The sequence below is a fragment of the Colias philodice genome, chromosome 8, assembly GCF_061535455.1.
Source record: "Colias philodice isolate Cphi_HAF_F1 chromosome 8, ilColPhil1 Martin Lab GWU primary, whole genome shotgun sequence".
NCBI classification, from domain to species: domain Eukaryota; kingdom Metazoa; phylum Arthropoda; class Insecta; order Lepidoptera; family Pieridae; genus Colias; species Colias philodice.
In genome coordinates, this window is record NC_143093.1 from 1518138 (window position 1) to 1544029 (window position 25892).

The following is a 25892-nucleotide window of genomic DNA, read 5'->3' on the forward strand; positions in this document are numbered from 1 at the left end:
AACGGGTTTTTTTTACCCGACTACAACATTTAGGTATTTATGCATTTAACCCTAGAAGTCCAATCTACGTAAATTTGACGTATGAACTCTTCTATATTTACCATCGAATCGCTGCAAAATCCAGAACCAACTTATTAGCCGTCGAGACCTAGCAGTACATAGTTGGCTCATCCAGGTAAATTCCGCCATTTGGTTGTAAAGAGGATGTTGTGCGTCATTTTGACGTATAATTGGGCTTTTCGTAACTTTTAAGATTGTTTCAAATTTTTATTTTGTGATTTATTTGAATAATTTTTTCCAAGTCACGTTTCACATGATATCTATAGTATTATACTATAGATTGTGTATAAAATGGGATCCAGACAACTTTTATACTAGGACGAAAAACCTTCAATTTTAGTAAATGACGATTATTGTCCTCCGCTGGATTTGGACTTCAAGCAAGGGGATTGGGTGGCTGAAGATGTTGTCCGGAGTAAAACCGAATATGTTATGGGGTTTTGTTACCCATGTATAATGAAAGTCGTAGATTGTAAAATAAACGTTTAATCGATCTTTCAATAATACAGTACTATGTTGTTAATTTTCACCAGTCACCACAATGAGCCTAGTCTGTACAGGTTAGCAGGAGACAATCATTGAGTATTGGTATTAAATACGTATCAACTGCGTATTGCGGTTTGCGTATTAACTATTGTCCTAGTGAAAATTAATCGTCGAATCAATTTAAAATTCAATCAAGTGCGTTCCGTTTCGTAAAATATAGATAATAAAAGTGGCAACGCCACAATGTCATGGTGGTATACATTGAGGATACAAGCACTATAAAGAGATAAGAGAAGACCGAAAACCATATTCCTGTATGTTCAGTTAATACAGGAAAAGTTATAGGTGGTCAGTGGCGATTTTTTACGGCATGGTATAGAATTTTAACAATGTCTATATCATATAATGTAGATAAATACAGAAAATACAATGAGCCGCAAAGATTTTATGCAAAATTAAGCACAGATTTGAAGGTGCCTTGGATGCAAATACGACTTGTGGCACGCACTTTGAAGAGACTCTACGTGACAATAGCCCAATTTTTTCAAAATATGTGGTACCAGAGTATCCATAAAATGTTTACGAAAATGCAGGACCAAAGAAGTATCGATATTGCGGATTTTTTTCCTATAAAAAAGGCAAATTACCAAAGCACAGTGGCTAAAACGCTATATGCGGAGAAAACAATATTCATAATTATTGTCAAGCCTGGTTATAAATACTTTTTTTTATGCGACTATTATAGACTATAATATTATTGTCTTGATTATTGTAGTTAGATAATTAAAAAAAAAAATTAAAAACGAGTTTTTTTTTTAAAACTTAAGTACCCAATTATTTAAGAAGAAAATATAAGTTTAACATTTTTGTTGGCTTTTTTTAGATGATTCAATTATCGTTCTGTATTTATATAAACAAAGAGTATAATATCATTAAATGCACTTAATGTGTTAACTGTATTTTTAATATCTATTGCAAAAAAATAGTTAATTTCCATAGAAATATATTAGTATCCCAAGTTAACTGATAAATACCTTTTTTAAAAAATATAAAGATTTGTTGTTGGAGATTTATTGAAAAAAACGATTTAAAAATAATAAGGAATAGGTATGGTGTGTTGTTTCCGTGCAGTATTCAATTAATAGACCAATAGCAACACGGCATTAATGCCAAACTGTCTCATGTCGTCACTTGAACCAATGACACTAAAAGAGTTGTTCCTTTATGCTCATGTTAGAAAAATGACACAAATGCGTTTATACTAAAATAGTGTTAGGACTGATGGAACAAAATGAATTAAGTCTTTATTCAAAAAGTATAACTACACATACGTCTTTGTGTTCGTGGGTAATTTTGACTCGAGACGAATAGTTCCTTTGCGATTGCCTAGAATGATGGATAAGGTAACTTATACCATTAATCACACCCTACTTATACCGTTTGGGTCATTCGAAAAAATGGGTTAGGACGCAGCTAGAGATATGACCTTTTGATATGTTGTGTATTTTGACGAGCTGAATCCAATGGTGCAATAAAAACCAAAGGGAATAACTCGTCTTACTCCCTTATTCACTGGAGGCACAGATATTATATCGTACATTGATAATAGAAAAGCAATATATTAATCACAATGAAATGAAATGACTCTTTATTGTACATACAAATAAATTTTGTTAGCTTATAATGGAGATGTACAGAGAGCGGCTTTATCGCTAGTGAGCGATTTCTTCCAAGCAATTCGATTTAGATATAGATATAGTGACCAAGAATTACACAATATTTACAAAAGGAATCGCACCCAGGACAACAATTTAGGTCACCATCTTCTACCAATCAAAATCAGAATAAATTGAAAAGCCATACATATTACGAGACTGTAAAAGAAATTTAGAGAACTCTTTTTTTCAGTTATATACCTGTATAGTGTACTGTATGTATGTATGTATGTATATACTATATAGTGTAGTAACTAATACCAAGCGAAACATAGGGATGAACCAAGGGATGAACTAAATAATACACAGAACCAATGACAAAAAACTTTATTGAAATATGATGAAAACTTTTTAGTAAATAATATGTAACCAATTATAATTTTCAAAATAATGATACGCATTTACATACAAAGCAAATGACAAAAAACACATTAAAACTGTTCTATAAGAACCATGAAAATTACTTGAATACGTACCTAAAATATTCCTCCCTCAGAAAATTAGCTAACAAGTTAATAAAAGTAATATATTCGATTACTTGATAAATGGTCGCGGCGTGAGTGTCGCGAGCACATGGCGCTAATTTACCGCCTAACCGTGAACAGGTGGCTTTAAGGAGTTAGGTTTAGACGTAACCTAGATCGTGCTTCTGGAAAATAATTTATGCATATTACCTATATACATATTATAAAAAAGAGCGTGTGTGCCGAGCACACGTGTCAGAAGTAAAATTTCTTTGGCAAGATTCAAAGATACCGAAATCGTCGTCTTACTCCATGACGTGTTGGTATTGCCATGACCGACCTTGCAATTTTACAAGTTTCACTTCAATAAATGGTAAAACTATGTTTATGACGATTCAAAAGTGCGTCTAGAAGAAGTCTTATTGAATAAATAAATGTTTGAGTTTGATTTTATATATGTATATATATATTTGGTAATGTTCAGTTGAGCTAGCTGAGTGCTTAATGCCTTTTTTATTGCTTAATGTACATAAAAAGTTTCATATATTATTTAAACTTATTTATTCGCGCGTTTTCTACGAAGCAATATATCGTGATAAAATTGGCTTGTATAAAAATAACAAGTCGATAACTTGTGACATCTTTTAACCCGTTTTTAGTGACCCATGATAATAATAGATAATTTATTTACACAAAATCATGCTTCTAGAATCATTAACTCTAATATGAATTATTTTTAAACAAATATAATGAAATATTTGATTAAAATACCTCGAAGAAAATAATAAATCCCGAATTCATGGCGCATAAAGTTTTTCGGCATAAACGTTTTATAAGTTGTATTATCAAATTAAATAAGTTTTGCAATAAAATAATAATAATGGAAGATAATTAAAACCAGCGGTTTGTGGATATTACCCTGAAGGAAATCTTGCGTAACTTTTAGAGAGGTAGGTACCTACGTAAAAATATGAGAAGAACTTGGGAAATTTCACTTTCAGTGCCTTTAATTAGGAATCGTTTAATTTATATTTGAGTTTAATAAAATAAATTTTTTTAAAAGGATTAAAATTACAATAAATATTGGATTAAATTATAATATTATACTTGTTATGTGATCAGTTTTTAAAGTAACTCTAGGTATATACTTACGTTGTTTTATGGAAGGCAGTTAAACCAACAAAGTCAGGTGATATCTGAGACAAACTGAAATAGAACCATTTTATAGTGAGAATTATATCTAACTATAAATTTAAATAAATAAAAGTTTCAACAGTTCAAATAAAAGTTTAAATAAAAAAAATGCCAAATTAATAGATTTTGATATCCAGTTAACATAATATGTAAACTGGATATCAAAATCTATTAATATTAATTATAATAAGCATATTATGCTTAAGAGATAACATATTAGGACGATCTCTTTTTTTAATATTCCTTGAAGTACGAGAATGGTTCTTACGAAGAAAAAACATAAACATGTACCACGGGTAAAGCCGGGGCGGGCGCTAGTTGTTTATAAAGACTCTATTACTTTGACTCAGAAATTGCTAACAAAACACTTATTAGCTCCGTGCCAATATCAAGACAAACTGTACTCAGGCACGGAATGCCAATGACAGTGTAACTAATAGGGTGAGCCGCTAATTCCAGCTAATGGCTTCACTGACACACTGGCCCGAGTAACTGGCGTATGTATTGTTTGTATGGGAACGAGCAAAATGTTTTACGTGTGAATTAATAATGATATTGTAATTAAATAGACGTGAACTGTGAAATGAACCGGAATATGTAGGATATGTAATAATATGGGCTATGGCTTTTATTTATTTTGATTATTAATACTATCTTCTTTTAAGCAGATACTTTATTACATGGCTACTCTACAATGTGGAAATTTTTGATGGGCCCTGGAAGGAAAGTACGGTACTAGAAAAAAAAAATTGGGGAAACGAAACATTCCTTTATTTTTAAAAAGAAATACAATAATTGCATTCAAAGATTTTCGAAAATTCACTTGCTTCGACCGGGAATCGAAATTTTCCATAATAAAACATTATTCTTACAAAATAAAGCGTGAAATAAAGACTGATAAAAAATGAAATTAACATTCCAATCAATGCAACAAAAATTAATAATAGTAAAACGATTTGATATCTATTCTGTTATGATACATTATTTGCAAACTGAAGGTAATTTTAAAAATGAGCATGTATAATCTAACTCGTAAACATATATATATATATATATATATATATATCTATACATAAAAACAGAATCCATAACAGCGTATTTTTATCTATCTTTGGTAGAGCATAAAAACATACAGACCAAAGAGATCTAATTATCCAAGTAATACCTTAAAAGGTTGTAGTGTAAAGATCCTATGTTAGCGGCCATGTTTTATTCACTAGTATAGCGCCCAGCTTCGCTCGACCGTCAATATCAGATTCTAGTTGTAAATAAAAACTGCAAGAAAATGTTTCATTTTACCGTATAAGTGAGGTTCAGCTTTTTGTAAGTTTTTATGAAAATCTCGCTGATGTTATGAAACCGGAGATGTTAATATGATTGGAAGTCGGCAGACGATCACGTATGAGTTGCGATTTGATATGAAATAGATTACATTGAGTATTATATTTCATAGTATCAGTAGGGTTATAAATATGTACTAGCGGTCCGCCCCGGCTTCGCCCGTGGTACATATGAAAAATAGATGTTGGCCGATTCTCAGACTTACCCGATATGCACAGAAAATTTCATGAGAATCGGTCCACCCGTTTCGGAGGAGTATGCAGACTAACATTGTGACACGAGAATTTTATATATATAAGATTATGGCGTTAATTGCACCCAGTTAAAATGTTCCTTTACAATTTTACGATACATCTATACTTCTTTACTAATATTATAAAGAGGAAAGGTTTGTAATTATGTATGCATATGTATGGTTTTCACGCTAAACTACTGGACCGATTTCAAAAATTCTTTCACCATTAGAAAGCTTCATCTTCACTGAGCAACATAGGCTAGGTTTTATCCAGGAAATCCCACAGGAACGGGAACTATGCGGGTATTTCTTTGAAAACGCGGGCGAAGCCGCAGGCGGAGAGCTAGTTTCTTATATAAAGAATTGAATTTAATTTTATAACACTAGGTACCATTTTATTTAAAGCCATTCAAATTTTTCAAGTCATCATTTTTTATTTGAGTAAATGTTATTGTCTAGACACAAAATTACTATGATATTACAATACCTGCATGCATTACTTACTAACTTATTATGATATAATTTTATTTTATTTAATTTTTAATAATTTAAATCAAAAGATAGACTCGGGATATACTAGGTACCTAGAACACGTAAATGTAAAACGCTATATTTTTTTTTTCAAATTTACTAATGATTGGCAAAGATAACAAATGAGTGCAACCATTAATATCGCTGTTCCTATAGTAATAGAAAACTACTTTTCGACTTTGTGTAAATATTGTAAACCTCATATTTTGCAGTACTATCATTGTTATTTCTAAAAACAATAGAGTTACATTCCTAAAACAAACCTATTATTAACCAATTTGTGGTCTGTGAATTGCCTGATAGAAAAATGATTGTTTAACTTGCTTGCGTAAAGTTATTGATAAATTTCTTAGCTGAGTGATAATTTGTTCAATTAATTTCGAAATATAACGTTTTGTATAAATTTCAAAATGTAGATAAGTTTATTTGTAAGAATAGAACATGTAGTAATATGCAATAGATATTTATTATTAAAGTTTTGGCCATGACAAATATTATGACAATAATGACAAACAAGGGGTCGCCTGGTTCACCCTGAAGTGATAAGGGCGCCCCGTTACACATATTAAAGCTGTAACTATGAGATTTAGTATTTATTTTTAAAATTTATAAAAATAATACGTGTAATAAAGTGTTAAATAAATAATAAAAATAAATAATTATCAAAAGAATTAAAATCTATAGTTTATACTTTATAGATATATTAGAATGCTTCAGTCAGTCTTATCCCGGAAAAATAGGCAGTTTTAGTATTATCTTGTATATTATTAGTAATTATTATCTGTGGTATCTATTATTAATAATTTCAATGATAATTATGTAACGTATTAATAAACTTCCATATACTAATTAACTAACTATTAACTTTATTTTAATGTATTATTAAAGTGAAACTTTTATTACATCGTCTCAAACTTTTTGGTCTGTGTAGCGCATGTCGCGTGACGGTCGGCTGCCGAGTAGGTATACCTACTCGGCAGCCGAGCGTCACGCGACATGCGCTACACAAAGCGTTCGGAACCGTTCGAACAGTTTCACTTTTACCGTGGTTTCATAAAACCACACAACATTATTTTATTGTAAACTGTTTTATGCCTTCCTGAATAAAATCGACTATTTATTTTAATATTTAATAATTTAAGAAAGTTAGAAATCGATTTTCCTATATTAATAATTAAATAGTACTGATTTGGGGGCCGAGTCACCTCCGTCCGTAGGAGTATACCCTGATCTCTGAAACCCTACACGTGGCCCCTGGGTGGTGCTAAACAGGTGACATGGTGGGAGACAGTCGTCGTGGCTATAATGACCACCCATCAGCTGAAGACGAGTCGCCAAGCGTCCGTGTTCCGACTCGATGAAGCTGATGTAGCCTTAGTGAAGACGGGTCGAGTCAGTTGCGCTCTAACAATCGGGACGATCTGACACACACTGAAGTTGCTGCATCAGGTGCCTAGTCATGGAGGGTAGCGGGATCCGAGGCACGGTGCACCGCTGGCCGACCGCTGGTCAGTAGGGGGCCCAAGTAGAGTGCTAGCCACACGCGAAAGGCTGCCCCGCCAACCAGCGAAAAATCCCAAGTTGCGTCATAGTGCCGGTTGGCGACCGGATGAGAGGGCCCTATGGACAACTTGGGGGGGCTCGGGCGTCCCCGCAGTCTCCAGACTAGTCCCCAATAGTGCGGCTACTAAGTGTGTGTCTCTGGTCCTGGTGTTAAGCGCCTCGACTCACTGCCGTCTTCATACCTACTTCACTCTCTTTTAAAATTAATGAACAAGGCAAGATACAGGTATAAAGTTGCACAGCGGCAGCACTCCCTCTCGCTAAAAGTGGACCTAACTAACATCAGAGGTCTCCACTCTAATCTCGCTGCAGTCCACTTCCACCTTGAGACTCATAAACCGTGTATCTTGTTCCTCACGGAGACGCAGATAAGATGTCCGTCTGACTTGGCGTACCTGTCCTATCCCGGCTACACCCTGGAGCATAATTTTAAGGCTCGGTCAGGTGTGTGCGCGTACGTCCGAGATGACATCTGTTGTCGGCGTCTCCGGTATCTTGAAGACCCCCATTTTTCTGTGTTATGGATGCTGGTGGACACAGGCCCAGAGAAACTTCTCTATGCCTGTGTCTACCGGGCGCACAGCGGAGACCAGGAGACGATCAGGCTCACAGAGTACCTTAGTGAGGTGGCGGATGCTGCTCAACACAAATACCCTTCCGCTCAGCTTGTGTTACTGGGGGATTTTAATGCCCACCACCAAGAGTGGCTATACCCATACCAGTGCACTGACCTAGCTGGGAGAGAGATGCGTAAACTCTCCATTGCATTGAATCTCACCCAGCTGGTCCAAGGAGCGACGCGGGTTCCTGATGTTGAGAGCCACACAGCCAATTGCTTGGACCTTCTGCTGACAACAGATCCAGACCGTTACTCGGTGGCGATTTCTTCGCCGCTTGGCAGCTCCGATCACTGTCTGGTGAAATCTGTATCTGTCTACTCGCCGCCCGATCCCAGTCCTAGGGGCTCTCGGCGCGTGTGGCGATACAAGTCAGCAGATTGGGATGAGATGCGTTCCTTCTTTGCGTCTTATCCCTGGCGGCCTGTCTGCTTTTCTTCTGACGATCCTTCAACCTGCGCGGATGCTGTGACAGATGTGCTGCGGCAGGGAATGGAGTACTTTATCCCATTCTCGGACGTGGCCATGTCCGGCAAAGCTCAGCCCTGGTTCAGAGCCGATTGCAGACGCGCTGAAGCGCTAAAGCATGAAGCATATCTGGCTTGGGTTGATGCTCGACACCGCAAGGCCAAGGACGTGTCAGACAAGAAGAAAGCCTTCAACCGGGCCGCCAAGTCCTGCAAAAAGGCTCTACGGAAAGCTCGATTTGACCACGTCAACCGTATAGGGAACAAACTGGCTTCTTACCCGTCTGGTAGCAAAGCGTTTTGGTCCCTGGCTAAGACGGTTGAATCGAATTTCTGCCGCCCCTCACTTCCTCCACTGCTGAAACCGGATGGGTCGCTGGCTCACACCGCCGTAGAGAAAGCGAACCTTTTTGCTTCTCTCTTCGCGGAAAATTCTCGTCTTGATCCCGCAAATGCGAAACCTCCCAGTCTACCTGGATGCGAGGTGAATATGCCGGAAATTCGCATCCGTCAGACTGAGGTGCTTAAAACGCTGCGGAATCTTGACGTGAATAAAGCCAGTGGCCCTGATGGAATTCCAGCCATAGTACTTAAAACCTGTGCACCTGAGCTTGCTCCTGTTTTGACACGCCTCTTTCGCCTCTCGATGACGACTGGAATAGTACCGAAATCTTGGAAGCTTGCCAACGTGCAGCCCGTGCCCAAAAAAGGCAGTCGTGCCGACCCCTCCAACTATAGGCCAATTTCAGTCACGTCCATACTCTGTAAGACTATGGAACGTGTACTGAACAGTAGGCTCCTGGCACACCTAGAAGCGAACGACCTTCTCAGTGACCGACAATACGGGTTCCGCCGAAACCGGTCCACTGGGGATCTTCTAGCGTACGCCACCTACATCTGGAGCGAGGCCATAGAGAATCATGGTGAAGCACTTGCTGTCTCCCTTGATATCTCGAAGGCCTTCGATAGGGTCTGGCATGATAGCCTAATTGGCAAGCTTCCATCCTACGGTCTGCCTACCGGTTTCTGCGCCTGGATCTCAGATTTTCTGAGAGACCGGTCGCTTCGAGTAGTCGTTGATGGCTGCTCGTCCGACCAAATGGCTATCAATGCCGGGGTCCCTCAGGGATCAGTTCTCTCCGCAACACTCTTCCTGCTACACATCAACGATCTGCTGAAACCCGGTATCTATGGGTACGCAGACGATAGCACTGTTGTGGAGAGATATGTATCCAGCGCGCGAGCCAGTACGGCACAAATCCAGTCTCTACGGGAGGCGATGGTTGATCGCATGAACTTGTCCTTACAGGCGGTCTCCGACTGGGGCAATGCCAATCTGGTCAAGTTCAATGCTACTAAGACCCAGGCGTGTCTATTCTCCGCTAAACGGAGTCCATTCCATCTGACTCCGAATTTCCAGGGTGTGTCCGTACCGATAACCAACCACCTCGAGCTTCTTGGCATCACCTTGACGCCTACTCTGAACTTTGGTTCCTATATAGAATCCAAAGCCCAAGTAGCCTCAAAAAAGCTTGGAATTCTGGCGAAGGTGAGACAGTATTTCAGCCCGGGACAGTTGCTCAACCTTTATCAAGCACAAGTCCGATCGTGCATGGAATACTGCTCTCACCTCTGGGACGGTTCCGCCAAGTACCAGCTAGAGGCGCTTGAGGCGATAGAGAGGCGTGCCAAGAGGCTTATAAACGACGATGAGCTAGTAGGCAAAAAACTCCAGAGCCTCGCTCATCGTCGCAGAGTGGCCAGCTTATCGGTTTTTTACCGGATACACTTTGGTGAGTGCGCTGCGGAACTACACGAACTTGTTCCGCCATCCCCGTTCTTCCATCGATCGTCGAGGCGCACAGATTCTAGGCATCGCCATATGGTGGACGTTCCATGTACCCGGACTAAGCGGTTCGGTTCCACATTCTTCATCCGAACCGCGAGGGACTGGAACGCGCTTCCTGAATCTGTGTTCCCCGACGAGTACAATATGGGGGTCTTCAAGCGAAGAGTGAACCGGTACCTACTAGGGAGGCGCGTACCATCTTAGACCGCATCTAGCTTTCCATCAGGCGAGATTGTGGTCAAGCGCTTCCCTATCTACAGTAAAAAAAAAAAAAAAAAAAAGATTTGTAAAACTGTATTGTAAAATGACTAGTTTGCAAAAATTTCACGAACCAATGGTTTCAGGAAATAAGATTTGCGAATAGTGCGTAAACACTATCGTGTTTCTATCGCGGGAATAGGGCTGCTACTTAATAGTTTTTAAATTAAATAAAATTGTAGAGAGAGACAATTTTAATTGTGAAGCGGTGAATTATATAAATCAGATTGAGATGTGACATGGGCAACATTAAAAAATGTAATATTTTTTTTAATATTTCTAACCGCCCGCGCCTCTTATTTTTCTTCTTCTATTAAAAGAGAGCGAGAATATATAGAGCTATAATATCCTATTTTATTTAACTTAGAATATAAACTTGTCATTTATATTAATCTATATATTATATATATATAAAAATGAAACCCGTTTCGCGTTGTCACGGCATCACGTGTGAACGGCTGAACCGATTTCAATAATTATTTTTTTATTATATTCCTTGAAGTACGAGAATGGATCTTAATATGTAGAGAAAACGTAAATATGTACCACGGGCGAAGCCTGGGCTACGTAGTAACTGTATCTTGACCGTTGTATACTGTAACATTTTACAAATTATAGATTATTTATTATTATTGAAGATATCTATATACATATAATAAATCTGTAGAAGGGTCAATTCTGTACATTGAAAATATTGAAAAAATAAATAGCAGGGGGTGTTACTGAATCGATACCAAACCCAAATATGTGATTAAAAAAAATTTTGTCTGTCTGTCTGTCTGTCTGTCTGTCTGTCTGTCTGTCTGTATGTTCAGGCATCACGTGAAAACTAACGGTTCGATTTCGATGAAACTTGGTATAATTATACCTTATTATTCTGGGCGTAAAATAGGATACTTTTTATCCTGAAAAAATACGTAGAAAAAAAATAATCTTAATTTTTCAGTTTTATCCATAGACGTTCTGTAGAACCGCGAACACACGTTGGGTATTATTATAGGCCTAGACGTATTTGGGTCCAATAGATATTTATAAGATGTTAGTGTCAGAGTTACTCAAAATGGAGAAATAAACCATCCACGCGAAGACCGACATCCGCGCGGACGGAGTCGCGGGCGGAAGCTAGTTATAACTTAAAGCTGACAGCCCTATCTAGCGAACCAAACACCAGATCATTTAGTACTAAAACGTGTTTCTTAGCGTGCGCGCGCGTCGATTTGATTGCGAAATCCGATCTCGATTATTTTTTCATCAATTCTTAATAAATAATAAATAGTGCTGTGGGTGAAATAAGTGAATAACTTAGTGCTATGTTAAGGAATGCTAAGGTATGCTTAAGTTATGAAAGAAAGTTTAAGTAAAGATACTTAGCGCCTGAAAATGGGGTTTTAATCGGGTTTTGATTAATGTAAAAAGTTATTATTTTGATGGGTATCTAATTAAGAAAAAATATGATTAATAAATATTTACAATATTGATAAATACAAACAAATCACATTTTGAAACCCCTATTTTTAAGTTTATTCAATAATTATGAATAAACAAGATCGCTCTACATAAGCATTTCAAAAAGTGCAAATTTAAAAAATTCTTCCAGTAAGTATGACTTTGTATGCAAGTTGTGCTCAATCGATTTTTTACCCTACAATCGATAAAAGAGGGTTTCTTTTTGTTTGCCTTCGTGATAAGAAGGCATTAATCGTGATCTTGCTATTAACGATATATCGTGATTGCTTTCTACCATACTATATGTCTATATCTAGTTATAGTACGATGTTTATCTCTATTAAGTTGTTTGTTTGTTCGTGCAAATCTGTAAAACTACTGTTTTGTAGTTTTAGTTTCAAGTTTGAGTCAAGTCATAAAATTTGGAATCTTTATCAACAAATATTTCAATCTTATCTTCTTATATATAAAAATAAATCGCAAAATGTGTTGGTAAGCGCATAACTCGAGAACGGCTGAACCGATTTCGATAATTCTTTTTTTATTATATTTCTTGAAGTACGAGGATGGTTCTTATGTAGAAAAAACGTAAATATGTACCACGGGCGAAGCCGGGGCGGACCGCTAGTTTACTATAAATTAAATGTCATATTTATTTTCACATTAATTAAGGACCAACATTTATCGCGGAATACTTAAAAAATATATAAATTTTTGAAGGACCTTGATTAAGTGTTTAACGTTCATAGTTTTTAATAAAGCTAAGTTATTTTTAATACTCCTTTTTTAATTAAGTATTTCTATATACGTTATTAGAATGACTATAAACTTAAAAATATTCCTACAAAACACACCAATTTATTTTTCGATTTCGATTTACCAAAAAATAATCCAAAATTGTCATTTTTGCTTTCAGTCTATTTTCAACTCCATTTAAAATCAAAATCACATCGAAACCGCGAAGCATAACTAGTGTGATTTAACAGTACGTGTCGATCGATATATTGTATAATTTCTACCGTTAGTTTTATTACAGAATACGAGCATATAATATTTTATCTATACTGATAAATCTAGGTTATAGGCTAGCTGTTTTTTTAATTCAAAATACTAACTAACAACGAGATTTTTTTCTAAAACAAAGAGATTTGTTAAAATCGTAAGTATAAAATCAGCGAAATAATATGAAACCGTACTGTATATATCATTAATAAAGTTCTTATAGATTTCTATATACTAAAATAAATAAAATAAACAAATACTTACATGATCCTTTAACAACTCTCTCAATGTTACTCAATTTTTAATAATTATTATTTACTAGCTTTCCACCCGCAGCTTCGCCCGCGCAGCCAAAGAAAAACCCGCATAGTTCCCGTTCCCGTGGGATTTCCGGGATAAAACCTATATACTATTTCCCGGGGTAAAAAGTAGCCTATGTCATTTCTCGGGTATCAAAATATCTCTATACCAAATTTTATGCAAATTGGTTCAGTAGTTAAGGCGTGATTGAGTAACAGACAGACAGACAGAGTTACTTTCGCATTTATAATATTATATTAGTATATTAGTATGGATTAAATCCCTATGCTCTACATTTTACACTTTTCCATGATAGTCTAATATCAGATGATTTTTGTTTCAATCATCGCAATTAACGAACCTCTCTGATAAGAATTAAGAACTACCTAACCATTTTACAACCCCATAATATCTGAAAAATTGGGTAAGCCCAATGAAAACTGAATGCATTCCAAATAGCTTCTATAATAATACACACTAAAGATAGTTGAAAACCATCTCTAAAGACTTAAATATGTACTAAAAATCCATAATACTATAGAATTAAAAACACGTAAAATTTGTTGATCTATAGAAGCTAGAAACCATAAATACAAGGTACATAATAAATAATAATACTTACCATTCGCTTGCGTCGATTTAAAATTAAATGCATCTATTTAAGTAATGTTCAATGAAGTATGATGAGTGGATTATACCGGATATATTATTCAATAACTGTATTCACAGGAAGTGATAGTACAGCGCTTGCATTTTAAACTTTATAGGTTTCCGCGCGAAAATTGTGCGACGCGCCGCCATCTCGTTTAACTGTCAAATTTGAAAATGTTTATGGTTTTAAATAATTGTAGAATCTATACTTAATATTATAAAGCAGAAGAGTTTGTTTATTTGAAAGCGCTCATCTCAGGAACTACTGGTCCTATTTGAAAAATTCTTGGTGATAAGTTAGACAAGACATTCTCGGTGTTAGATAGCCCATTTATCGAGGAAGGCTATAGGTATATCATAAAATAATGTATATTCTATGTACTAGGCAATTAACAAGCCACAAACAAATGGATAAGTAATCACTTTACCACCATTTTTGTTTCTAATATTCCTGTAAGTCTTGGGTATGTTTTTCTTCAGAATCGACGCATCCAGAGTCGGTGCGAACTGCGAGCGGGTAGATACAATAATCTGCAAGTAGATATTATAGTACCTAATATATTATATGTGCTAATAGTTTACAGCTGAAGATTTTTCTTATTTGATATATTTGACCGAACTTATCTCATGAACCATAAATTATAATTCTGGATAGTAGATAGGTATATTAATCGAAAATTCAGAGTAAGAAAAATTGAAGCGGAGCGTCAATGAAAAACTTATTTTTCATGGAAAATATTATGTTCTATTCTTTCAAAATGTCTCACTTATTAAGCATTTGAATGCTATAAAACTAAAAATTAAACATATCATATATTATTTCTAAATGCAGACAAAGCTGTAGGTCATTACTAATATAACTATATAGATCTCACAAAAGGTTTGGCACTCACGAATTTGGCATATAATATAAAATGTCGTGAACGGATGTGCCCTGTGAGGAATGTAGTGGGAAATAGACAATTTATTGAGGGAATTTATATGATTTTACCTTGGAAATATAAATTGCTATATATTATTGAGTTATAGTCTGTACTGTATGGTTTTCTGAAAACAGTAACAGTATAGGGCTTAAGATTAGTTGGAAAGATTTTAACATTTGCTTGTCGTGTTATTGGGGTGAATTGATTGTTATTCTATACACTGTGATACAGCTAAATGGATATGGATTATATTCATGGGCATAGCCACGGTAGGGCAGGGTGGCGCGCTTGCCCCAACCTGGAAGGTACCTAATCAAGATCTAAACAAAAAGCTTGCGCACGATTGACCCCATGCGTACACAAACGTAATCCTTTTGTTTCTCGTTTGTGTGTATGAGTCAAATACCCATGTGATTTATATTTTCAAATTTAAATATGTATGTAGTTAAATATAATATTATTGTAGTAAACGTATGATAACATTAAGTTTATCTGAAATTTAGTTGTTATCAACTTTGCTATCTCACGAAATCTACTACCGTAAAAGTTTATAAGTAGGTATGTACCAAGTTACTCTTAAACGTTCGTACGTCACGTAAAAACAGCTGATGGGATGTGTATGAAATTTTGTACAGAAATAGATTAAGAAGATATATATTATGTACAAATACAAATTATAGTCTAGATGACCACTTAGAAGAGCGAAGCCGCGGGCTCAGCTATAGTATCCATTCTCATTAACGTTATATCCAAAAAAGAAACGCATTAATATATATTTTATGAGATACAACATGTCTGCCATTAGCAGTAAGAACAAGAAAACATAATGTAGCAGATGCTTCTTGTTAGATAAGTGAATATACTATGGAAATATTGTGGCTTTTCTTTCAGATTTATTTTCGTACCTATATCTATGGAATCTTCAGCTGTACATTTACATAAGATTTTATATTTTTTATAACATCCGAACTAATAATCCTGAACATCATTATTTTAAATGCTTCTAAACTGAACGAATTTTGATGAATTTTAACATTGAGATAGATTCGATTTTGCCGATGACTGGTAAAGTGCAACAAATTGCTAAATGCAATGTGATTAAATAAATTGCATCCAAATATAAAAATACAATATAGGTAACTAGCTTACCGCCCGCGGCTTCGCCCCCTTCTCTAAAACCTAATAAATTATATACTTAAACCTTCCTCTTGAATCACTCTATCTATTAAAAAAACCGCATCAAAATCCGGTGAGTAGTTTTACAGGTTTAAGCATACAAAGGGACATGGGGACAGAGAAAGCGACTTTGTTTTATACTATGTATATTACTTTCAATGTTTCTTAAAATAACTTTTCAAATAGGTACTTGAATAAATCATGCAAGAAAATAGTAGATACCAAACATAATATATGAATATTCAATATTTGTCGTGTGTCCGTTACATTATTTTATTTATATCATGAGCCAAAACTGATGATCCGGTTTCGAACACATTTTTTCTAAATTCTCAAGATAAGGAACACATTATGATAATATTAAACTTTCCTTGAATAGAAAAAGAAAATATATGTTTTTTCAAAATGCTAAGTTGTATTAAATTAATGCAAAATTGTATAATGAATTTATTTATCGAAAACAACCGTTATTAAACAAGCTTTTTATAGTAATTAATTTGTTTTTTTTAACAAATAGAAAAATTCACTTTTCATATATATGAAAAGTGAATTAAATTATGTACAATATTGCGTCCATCATTCGATTTTCATTAAATGCTAAACTCATTAAAAATTCAAAATGAAAAGAATTGAATAAAAAAATAGTTCATATGAATTTATCTAGACATGCCTTCACGTATCTGCTGTATTTATGCTATATATATCAACACCAACATGACAAAATTGGAGCTTGTTCGCATAAATTTCCCTATCCAGGCTAGAATTATATCTAGACCAGGATTATATCTAAACTAAGATTATATTTATCTTATCTAGACCTAAGTTCACTTGCTAATGGGTTAACATCAGTATCTTAGTTTAACAAACCAGTTTTTATATTGTACTAGCGCTGATCAAGTGAAGGCTAAGAGCGAGTTGTATTTTTCTAAAGGTTCCGTAGGAAATTGTTTAAGTTATTTTTTTTTTATTATTTAGTTATATGAGTGTAAGTTTATTAATTACTGATAAGTTTAGCATTTTGAGAATTTGAAAAAATATTGACTGTAATTTAAAATCAGTTAAAATAACTCTTAAAGGAACTCTTGGCCATTGTTTAGGAATAATGTCATGCAATTCACGAACATTCTTTCAAACGAAATTTCAACATCTTTATTTGATTTTCAAAATTACACCACCATTTGATGTCTGTAATACAGGTGATGGCTACATGCATTTCCCAACGTTAAAAAAAGGTGATGGCTACAATTAATATAAATCGTCTTTTCTCTACATTCTATATCCACATCGCAAATCCCAAAAACTTTAACTACGATATCCAAATCCAACGATATCCAAATACTACTATCCAAATCCCAAAAACTTTAACTACGATATCCAAATCCAACGATATCCAAATACTACGATCCAAATCCCAAAAACATTAACTACGATATCCAAATCCAACGATATCCAAATACTACGATCCAAATCCCAAAAACATTAACTACGATATCCAAATCCAACGATATCCAAATACTACGATCCAAATCCCAAAAACATTAACTACGATATCCAAATCCAACGATATCCAAATACTACGATCCAAATCCCAAAAACATTAACTACGATTCGATCCAGCCCAAAAAGCCAGCGGATCTCCAAAACGATCATCATTATGCATTCCTTGAATACACTTTGATTGCGTATTTTCACTTAACTGTAGACGTAATCTTCTGTTTTAATGAACTCCTGTCTGTTGGTGACGCCCTATCTTTGAACCCATTACGTGTTTGATATCGCTAAGTAACAGTTACTTTGATACGTTATTAATAGAACTTAGAAGCACAGTTATATGATACAGTTTTATTTACAGACTTAATAAATTAATCCATACTAATATTATAAATGTGAAAGTAACTCTGTCTGTCTGTCTGTTACTCAATCACGCCTAAACTACTGAACCAATTTGCATAAAATTTGGAATGGAGATATTTTGATACCCGAGAAAGGACATAGGCTACCTTTTATTGCAAAATATGTACCACGGGCGAAGCCGGGGCGGACCTCTAGTAGTTGATATATTGAACTAATAAACGAGTACACGTAGTTTAGTCTATTACAATTTACACATAAATATTTCATTCCTTCTTTCTTTCTTCTTTAATTATCTGAAAAACTGTCCATGTTTTACCACAAAACTTCAGTTATCATCATGTCACATTACATCAAAATCAGTTTAGCGGTATAGTCGTGAAACCGTGATTGATAAACGTACTTAACATGTTTCATATTTGTACAATGTAGATACATCTCTTTGAAACAATATAATCACGTTCTACTTTAAAGAATAGAACATGACCGCACCAACATTATACAAGGCTATAAAAACATTTTATTCACAAAAAATAAACAAAAACAGTGCAAAAAAGTAATCAACCTTGTTTCTGCTACTGTCAAATACTTATTAATCTTATTAACAAGTAAAGACCAACAAAGACCGCTCGGACAATCACCATCACTTTCTCAAGAAAACACGGATATAATCAACCACCATGAACCGCATTTCTCTTTCCCCACAACTCCTTTAATCGATACAATTTCTAGATTTTTACATAAAGAACTAATGTGTCATTTATGAAAATGGCAGTTTCTACAATGTAACCCACTTGTTAACTCTACCTTGGTAATTAAGTGGAATTTATACGATGGATCGTGATATAATTTCCCCCTATTATCCCCCCTTGGAAACGGGAGGTAGATTTCTAAGGAAATTTCTAATAACCACAGTCAAAAAAGACCTTAAAATTTATTCTTAACTCAGTACACGTAACGCGGTACAGTGGTTAACGCTTGAGCGTAGAACCGTAGAGTGTTCGATTCCCGGTGGAGACGAAGGAAAAAAAATGTCTCAGTCTGGCAGGACACAAAAGACTGATCACCTACTTGTCCTTAAAGAAAATCGATCAGTGAAACAGATGTATGTATATTATTGTAGGTATAATGCATCTGCCCCGTACTCCACACGGGACTTCACTTTTTCCTAGTTAAATCTAGAAAATGTAAGTGAGTGTGTAACAGCTTGTAATTCTAATTCTTCTCAATTATAATAACGTGCTTTATTACCTTCCGATTATTTAAACCGCGTTTTAAAGTCGTCATAAAATGTTTATGGCAGTCGCCATAATTGGCTATAAGAAAATACGTAATTAATTACGAATATACATAATTAACTTCTTTTATATTGCCTTTCTATTTCATTAGACTTTAATATGAGATTAGTATGTATAAGTTTTAGTGCATTTTATGCATGAAATAAACATTTTTAGTTCATTTGAAAATTTAAACGTCAAATTGGAAACTTGAATTGAAGTATAATATATAAATTGTATAAACAAGCACTCAACTGTATAAAACTAATTTATTATTTGTACAGAAATATCTTATTTCCCATGAAAGTATGTAGAGTCACGACCGTGAATAATAAAACAAATAAACATATCATTATTCATCAGCATATTTGGTCCACTGCAGGAAACCTATGAACCTATGACCCACACCTATTAAAGTTCAAGCCTATATAAGCGCTAATCAAGTTTTGAAGATCTTTTTTATTTAAACTGGAGGCCTAATAGCTACTGAGTCACCATTGCTAGTATATTATAAAATAATTAACGTCTTAGTCCAATTTTCTTTACACCGGAAAAGGTAATCTATACTAATATTATAAAGCTGAAGAGTTTGTTTGTTTGTTTGAACGCGCTATAATCTCGGGAACTACTGGTCCCATTTGAAAAATTCTTTCGGTGTTAGATAGCTGATTTATCGAGAAAGGCTATAGGCTATATATCATCACGCTACGACCAACAGGAAAGGAGCCACGGGGGTGAAACCGCGCGGAGCAGCTAGTAACTTATAACTGAAAAACCTTTTTAAACCAAAGCTACAGAATACATAATAGTAGCTAAACGCTACAGAACGGACACTCTCCGCCTCCCGCCAAATTTAAACATTTACCTCACCCCGCACGATCATGATTAAAATGGGCCACATTTTTCTGCAAGGACGATACGCAACGAAGATTGACAACATTAATCAAATAATTTGGAAAATCCAAAAGTGCACGCCTCATAATTTTTTTTAAATAAATATTTATTAATTATTATTTTTGTTTATTTAATAACAATTAAACCACATCGAATCAGACCCTGAAAAATGAAAGGGTTCTATTCCTGAGCATACTCAAGCGTAAGAGAAAAAAAAAGACTCGATTAGTAAAGTATTTCGGTCGCTATCGTGTTAACAAGAAAAAGGATCCGCACATACAGACACACGGACGTCCAAGACAGAACTTTTTTAAACTGTTTTTTAACTAGTTTAAATAACAAAAATGACATCAAAAATATCATGAACGTTAAAAATAGTGTTTTTTCTTAATATGTGTGTGTATGTATTATCTTACAAGTGCAATGTATGATACATAAAGACATTTTAAGTTTGAAAAATCAGATGTTTTGCGCGAAGTGACAGTATAGTACCCACCTCAACGCTTCGCTTATGAGGCGTGCAATTGACTTAAAGTAATTTTATTATTTTGGATTTGTGATTATTGTTTTTCGTAGAAAATGGTTAGATATTGTGCTGTTTACGGATATATTTCATCAGAAAAACGCGATTTTTTTTTTATGCTAGTCACAAATGTGCCAACCATAAAGCGTTAACACACACATTTGCAGTCTCTACAGTGTGACTGTCAAAACGATAATTTTGTATGGAGTGTCCGGGGTGTGCCAAAGCTATGCAAAGAAAGAAATGACCCATATTTTAGGCACGCTTTTAACACTTTTTCGAGAAGTTTAATATATTATACATATTAACATAATGAACAAGTTTAAATCAATTATGAAGGTAATTTGCATCCCATAAAGTTCCAATTTAAAAGTTCTTAAACACTTTCACCACAGTATTACCATTATTTCCTACAGTAGTGCGACGAATGTACTTGCGCAGAGAAACGGAGGGGAACTGGCGGGGGTCGGGCGACGCGGGCCGCGTAAAGCAAACACGCTTAGTTTGCTTTACCTAGCGCGAAAGGATGACGCAGTCGTATTTTTTGTGTAATAATTTTATTATACATAGGTACTTACATATTCTATTATGGCGCGCACAAACTGTTCGGTTTACGGATGTAAATCTACATTGAAATCCCAGAAGGAAACAATATTTCAGAAAGATTGTATAAATTGTATCTGTTGAATTAAAATCAAAGCTATGTATATGTTGTCCTCATTATTTTCTAATCAGATTGTACATCCCAATGCGAATGCATTACTTAGTTAAATGTTATAATATACAATTAAGAACATCCAAAAATAAAGTGTCCACGTAAATAATATTTAGCAGTGCAATATCTGTAATTATATATTTATGAACAAATAATTACATCAGATTTAATAATCGCAATTATTTTGAATGTACATATGAATAAAGATTTCATCATAATATTAATAATCACAATTGTTTTATTTCCCATTTGTTGCAACCCTAGCGTATTTTCGTGTGGCAGCGTAATTACCTACGCTGGCGGCGGCATCGCGCGACATCAAAGGCGATTCCTTACTGTAGGAAATAATGGTAATACTGTGCTTTCACCTAAACTATTATTCAGCTAAAACTTTGATTAATATAGAAAGTCTAGACTTCTAGGAAATTGCCATTTTGTATGTATCAGGCATTTAATATGTTTTTATATTGTTTTTTTTTTGGAATAAGATCAAAAACACTCGCTGATACAAAAATAAGACTTACATATTATATATATTTTAGGTGTCTGGGTCTTTGTCTATTTAATTGACTGCTTTTTAAACTAAAGTTAAATAAAACGACATATCCACATACACGTCACTTAATATATTTATATTATCATCATTCATACCCTTTTCATTTATTAGTCAGTAAAATTCCCATCAAAATAGTTCCAACTTCCAACTACATATCTGAAAATAACCCGAAGCAAATGGACAGACATAATATAGTTGAATATAAAAGGGCGTGTATGCCGAGTACACGTGTCAGAAGTGAAACTTCTTTGGCAAGATTCAAATATACCGAAGTCGTCGCCTTACTCCATGACGTGACGGTATTGCCATGACGCGACCCTGAAATTTAACTCTCAATGCGCCTTGAGAAGTTTCACTTCAAAATTACATGTTATGTGTGTGTATAGGTAACTTTTTACGAGCACAGTCGTGGATTATATCAAGCAATCAACAAACAAGTATTATAAAACCTTACATAAATAGTACATTTAAATAATATTCCTTTGTAAATTTATCGCAAAATTATTATTCATTTATGTACTATTAATTCTTTTCATAATCACGCTAGTGTTTCGTAAATAATACAAAGCGTTCGTACAAACATGTAAGTATTTAACAAAATTGTGTTAGAAAATGGTTAGAAAGATCAAGAACTTTTTATGCTGGTACCATATTGTATCTGTGATTTGGTTTTTCTGTTTTGTTTCTATCTTCAGACACTATTTATTGAGCCAACATAATGCATATTTTTGGTGGTGGTAAATAAAATGTAATAAGTGGTCTATAATAATTTATATGTATAATATACCTATAATTATAAATGTATATTATATATATAAAAATAAGATACAGACAACTACGCCCCGCGGTTGCACCCTCGTTCAAAAGCTATAGCAAAAGCTTTTATTTCATACATTTACCTCTAAAGGTAAAATGTATATAGAAAATGGCATATTTCTTATGTTCAGTTTATGCTAATATCATATATTGCATCCAAACCGGCGCTGCAATTTAACCGTGAGACTGTAACAGAGAGACAGACATTCACACTTGACTAAAGATATTATATGCCTAATTAGTTAGGCATTCAGGAGGGTGACTAACAAAAATACAGACAAAATCGCGTGCACCAACTAGTTTAACATAATATGCAAACGTATCGCTATGGTAATCGGCAAGACATTCCCGTTACCCGATATCAACTGTTAGTTAACTGTTATAATATATTCAATTAATTCTAACTTTTACATTTTATTCGCTTTTTTTAGAGCGCTAGTTGTATTGGATTTTGATTTTAAAGCACACACACTTTTAACAAAGCACATAATAATCCTATATAATAGATTGCTCTTGAGCAATAAGGCCGCCTTTTCGTGCATATGTGCCCGTGTGTTATTATTGTATAAAATTATAGTCTAAGTTTGTTTGCCCTGGTATGTATGTACAATAAAGCATAAATAAAAATAAATAAATCCGAAAGCATACAACTATACTAATATTATAAAGCTGAAGAGTTTGTTTGTTTGAACGCGCTAATCTCGGGAACTACTGATCCGATTTGAAAAATTCTTTTGGTGTTAGATAGTCCATTTATCGAGGAAGGCTATAGGCTATTTATATCATCACGCTAAGACCAACAGGAGCGGAGCACTGCGGGTAAAACCGCGGAGCACAGCTAGTCATTGATAATATTCATTGATTACTGGTATTTTTGACTCATTTCCAATATAATAAACATAAATTTAGAAACTATGCCACAGAGCTCATAAGTCATTAGTACATAGTTGGTTGGTTTTATCGCCATCTTTATATTTTTATGAAAAACTTAAATATTAAATTCGCAATATTAATTCTCTTCAAATCAACTGCATTCATGATATTTCAGTCATTATCAATCTATTATAAAAATAAATACATACATTCATAGAAGGACACACTGATAAACTCACTGCACAATACAGACCAACAAGCTTTTGGATTAAAAAAATATTAAATATCCACATACTTCCTATCCTATCCTACTAATATTATAAATGCGAAGTTTGTGAGGAAGGAGTATGTGTATGTATGTTTGTTACTCTTTCAAGCAAATAACCGAACACTGAACCGATAACAATGAAATTAAGCACACACATAGAGGGTAATTTAGATTAACACATAGGATAGGTTCTATCCCGGAAATCCCACGGGAACTAGAACTATAAGGTTTTTTCTTTGAAAACGCGGGCGATCGGACCTACTTCTTTTAATATCAATAATCAATATTACCTGTGAATCCATAATTCCATACTAATATTATAAATGCGAAAGTAACTCTGTCTGTCTGTCTGTTACTCAATCACGCCTGAACTACTGAACCAATTTGCATGAAATTTGGTATAGATATATTTTGATACCCGAGAAAGGACATAGGATAGGTTTTATCCCGGAAATCCTACGGGAACGGGTTTTTCTCTGAAAACGCGGGCGAAGCCGCGGGCGGAAAGCTAGTATTACATATATTTCTGTCACCTCACAGTCTCACTAGTTTTACTATTTTAATAAATATTTAGATTTTCCAATATTCCAGTTTCCAAACGATTTTCTAGTTTTATTTCGTTCTAGATATTGCGAAATATAATAATTCATACGCCGTCAAAGTCAATAAATATTTTTCGGTTGAAGCGCGGTAAAGTTCAATTTTTAATATATTCACGTCACAAAGGGATGAAATTCACAAAGGATTATCGTAGGGATGGATTGGGCTAGAATATTACATTTTAGTATGTTTTGATTAATCTCTCTTTTGTTTTACAATCTTTTGAATGTTAGAGGCACAGATAATACTAGGTTAGAGCCTTGAGGTTTATGTGTGTCGGAATATTTTTATATAGGTTTATATATTTTTGTTTTCTTTCACACTTGACATTTAAATATTACATTTTGCTGAGTTAGAAGTACTTTACATTTTAAATTTTAACCGACTTGAAAAAGGAAATTCTACCTATAATATAAAAAAGGAATAATTACACTCATCGCAACTGTGTATTAAGTGTTGCATATATTGTTACACATCATTAATTTATAATCATATTGGACGTAGAAAGTAAAATATGTCCGTAAAATTAAAACCCGTTTGAAAGTAGCATGAGGAATATATTCTTTCAAATCATTCGCATAAAATAATTAATGAATTGATCTCGTATTTTCGTATATTTTGTGGCTGTAATTAACTATTTGTCAAACTAAGGAATCTGTATAATTAATTAATTAGGAATTTATTCATATAATAGAATATATTAATTCAGAGTATTAAAATTTTGGCAATAGATTGTAATTTTCAAGACATTTCATAAATAACTTTAGATAAAGGTCTACTAATTTTAATGAGCGAGTGAATTACTAGCTTAATAAGTCGTTTAATTAAGAGCCTAGGTCTCATAACTTAAAATTAATTAGATTTTTAACGTCGTTAAACATCTGTTTTTAAGCTAGTTTATCAATGAATTCTAAAAACAAAATAAGACATCATTAAAATAATTAATTATCAATTACAGAACACGTGCCGCGTCGACGGTCACCATGCGAATGAGATGATTTTCTGAAGTACCAACACTACCAACATGGGTAGCGCGGTCAGTAGTGCCAACAGCAAGAAACGGAAGCCGCCGCAGAATGCTGAGTCGTCGAGAGTGCTGTTCCTTCTGTATTTGATACACAGGACCTGGAATGTTCTGGTGGAACACGTGGACTCGAAAAGTGCTAGGTATGTTTGATACTAGCAAAGTTTTTCCCTGCTAGGTGAAGTCTTTGCCTGCTGCGTGTTAGAATCTATCGATT

At 34.5% G+C, this 25892-nt stretch overlaps 1 protein-coding gene across 2 annotated transcripts in view; it reads left to right on the forward strand.

The window, feature by feature from the left end:
• The first annotated feature begins 11947 nt into the window (after positions 1 to 11947).
• The window catches only part of mwh (multiple wing hairs), a 111668-nt gene continuing 97723 nt past the window's right edge, over positions 11948 to 25892 (forward strand). For both annotated transcript variants that reach the window (XM_089697692.1, XM_089697693.1), the window contains exons 1-2: positions 11948 to 12108; positions 25610 to 25818. In XM_089697692.1, the coding sequence (XP_089553818.1) occupies positions 25676 to 25818 (143 nt within the window). In that variant the 5' untranslated portion in view covers positions 11948 to 12108; positions 25610 to 25675. The remainder of the gene's footprint in view (positions 12109 to 25609; positions 25819 to 25892) is intronic.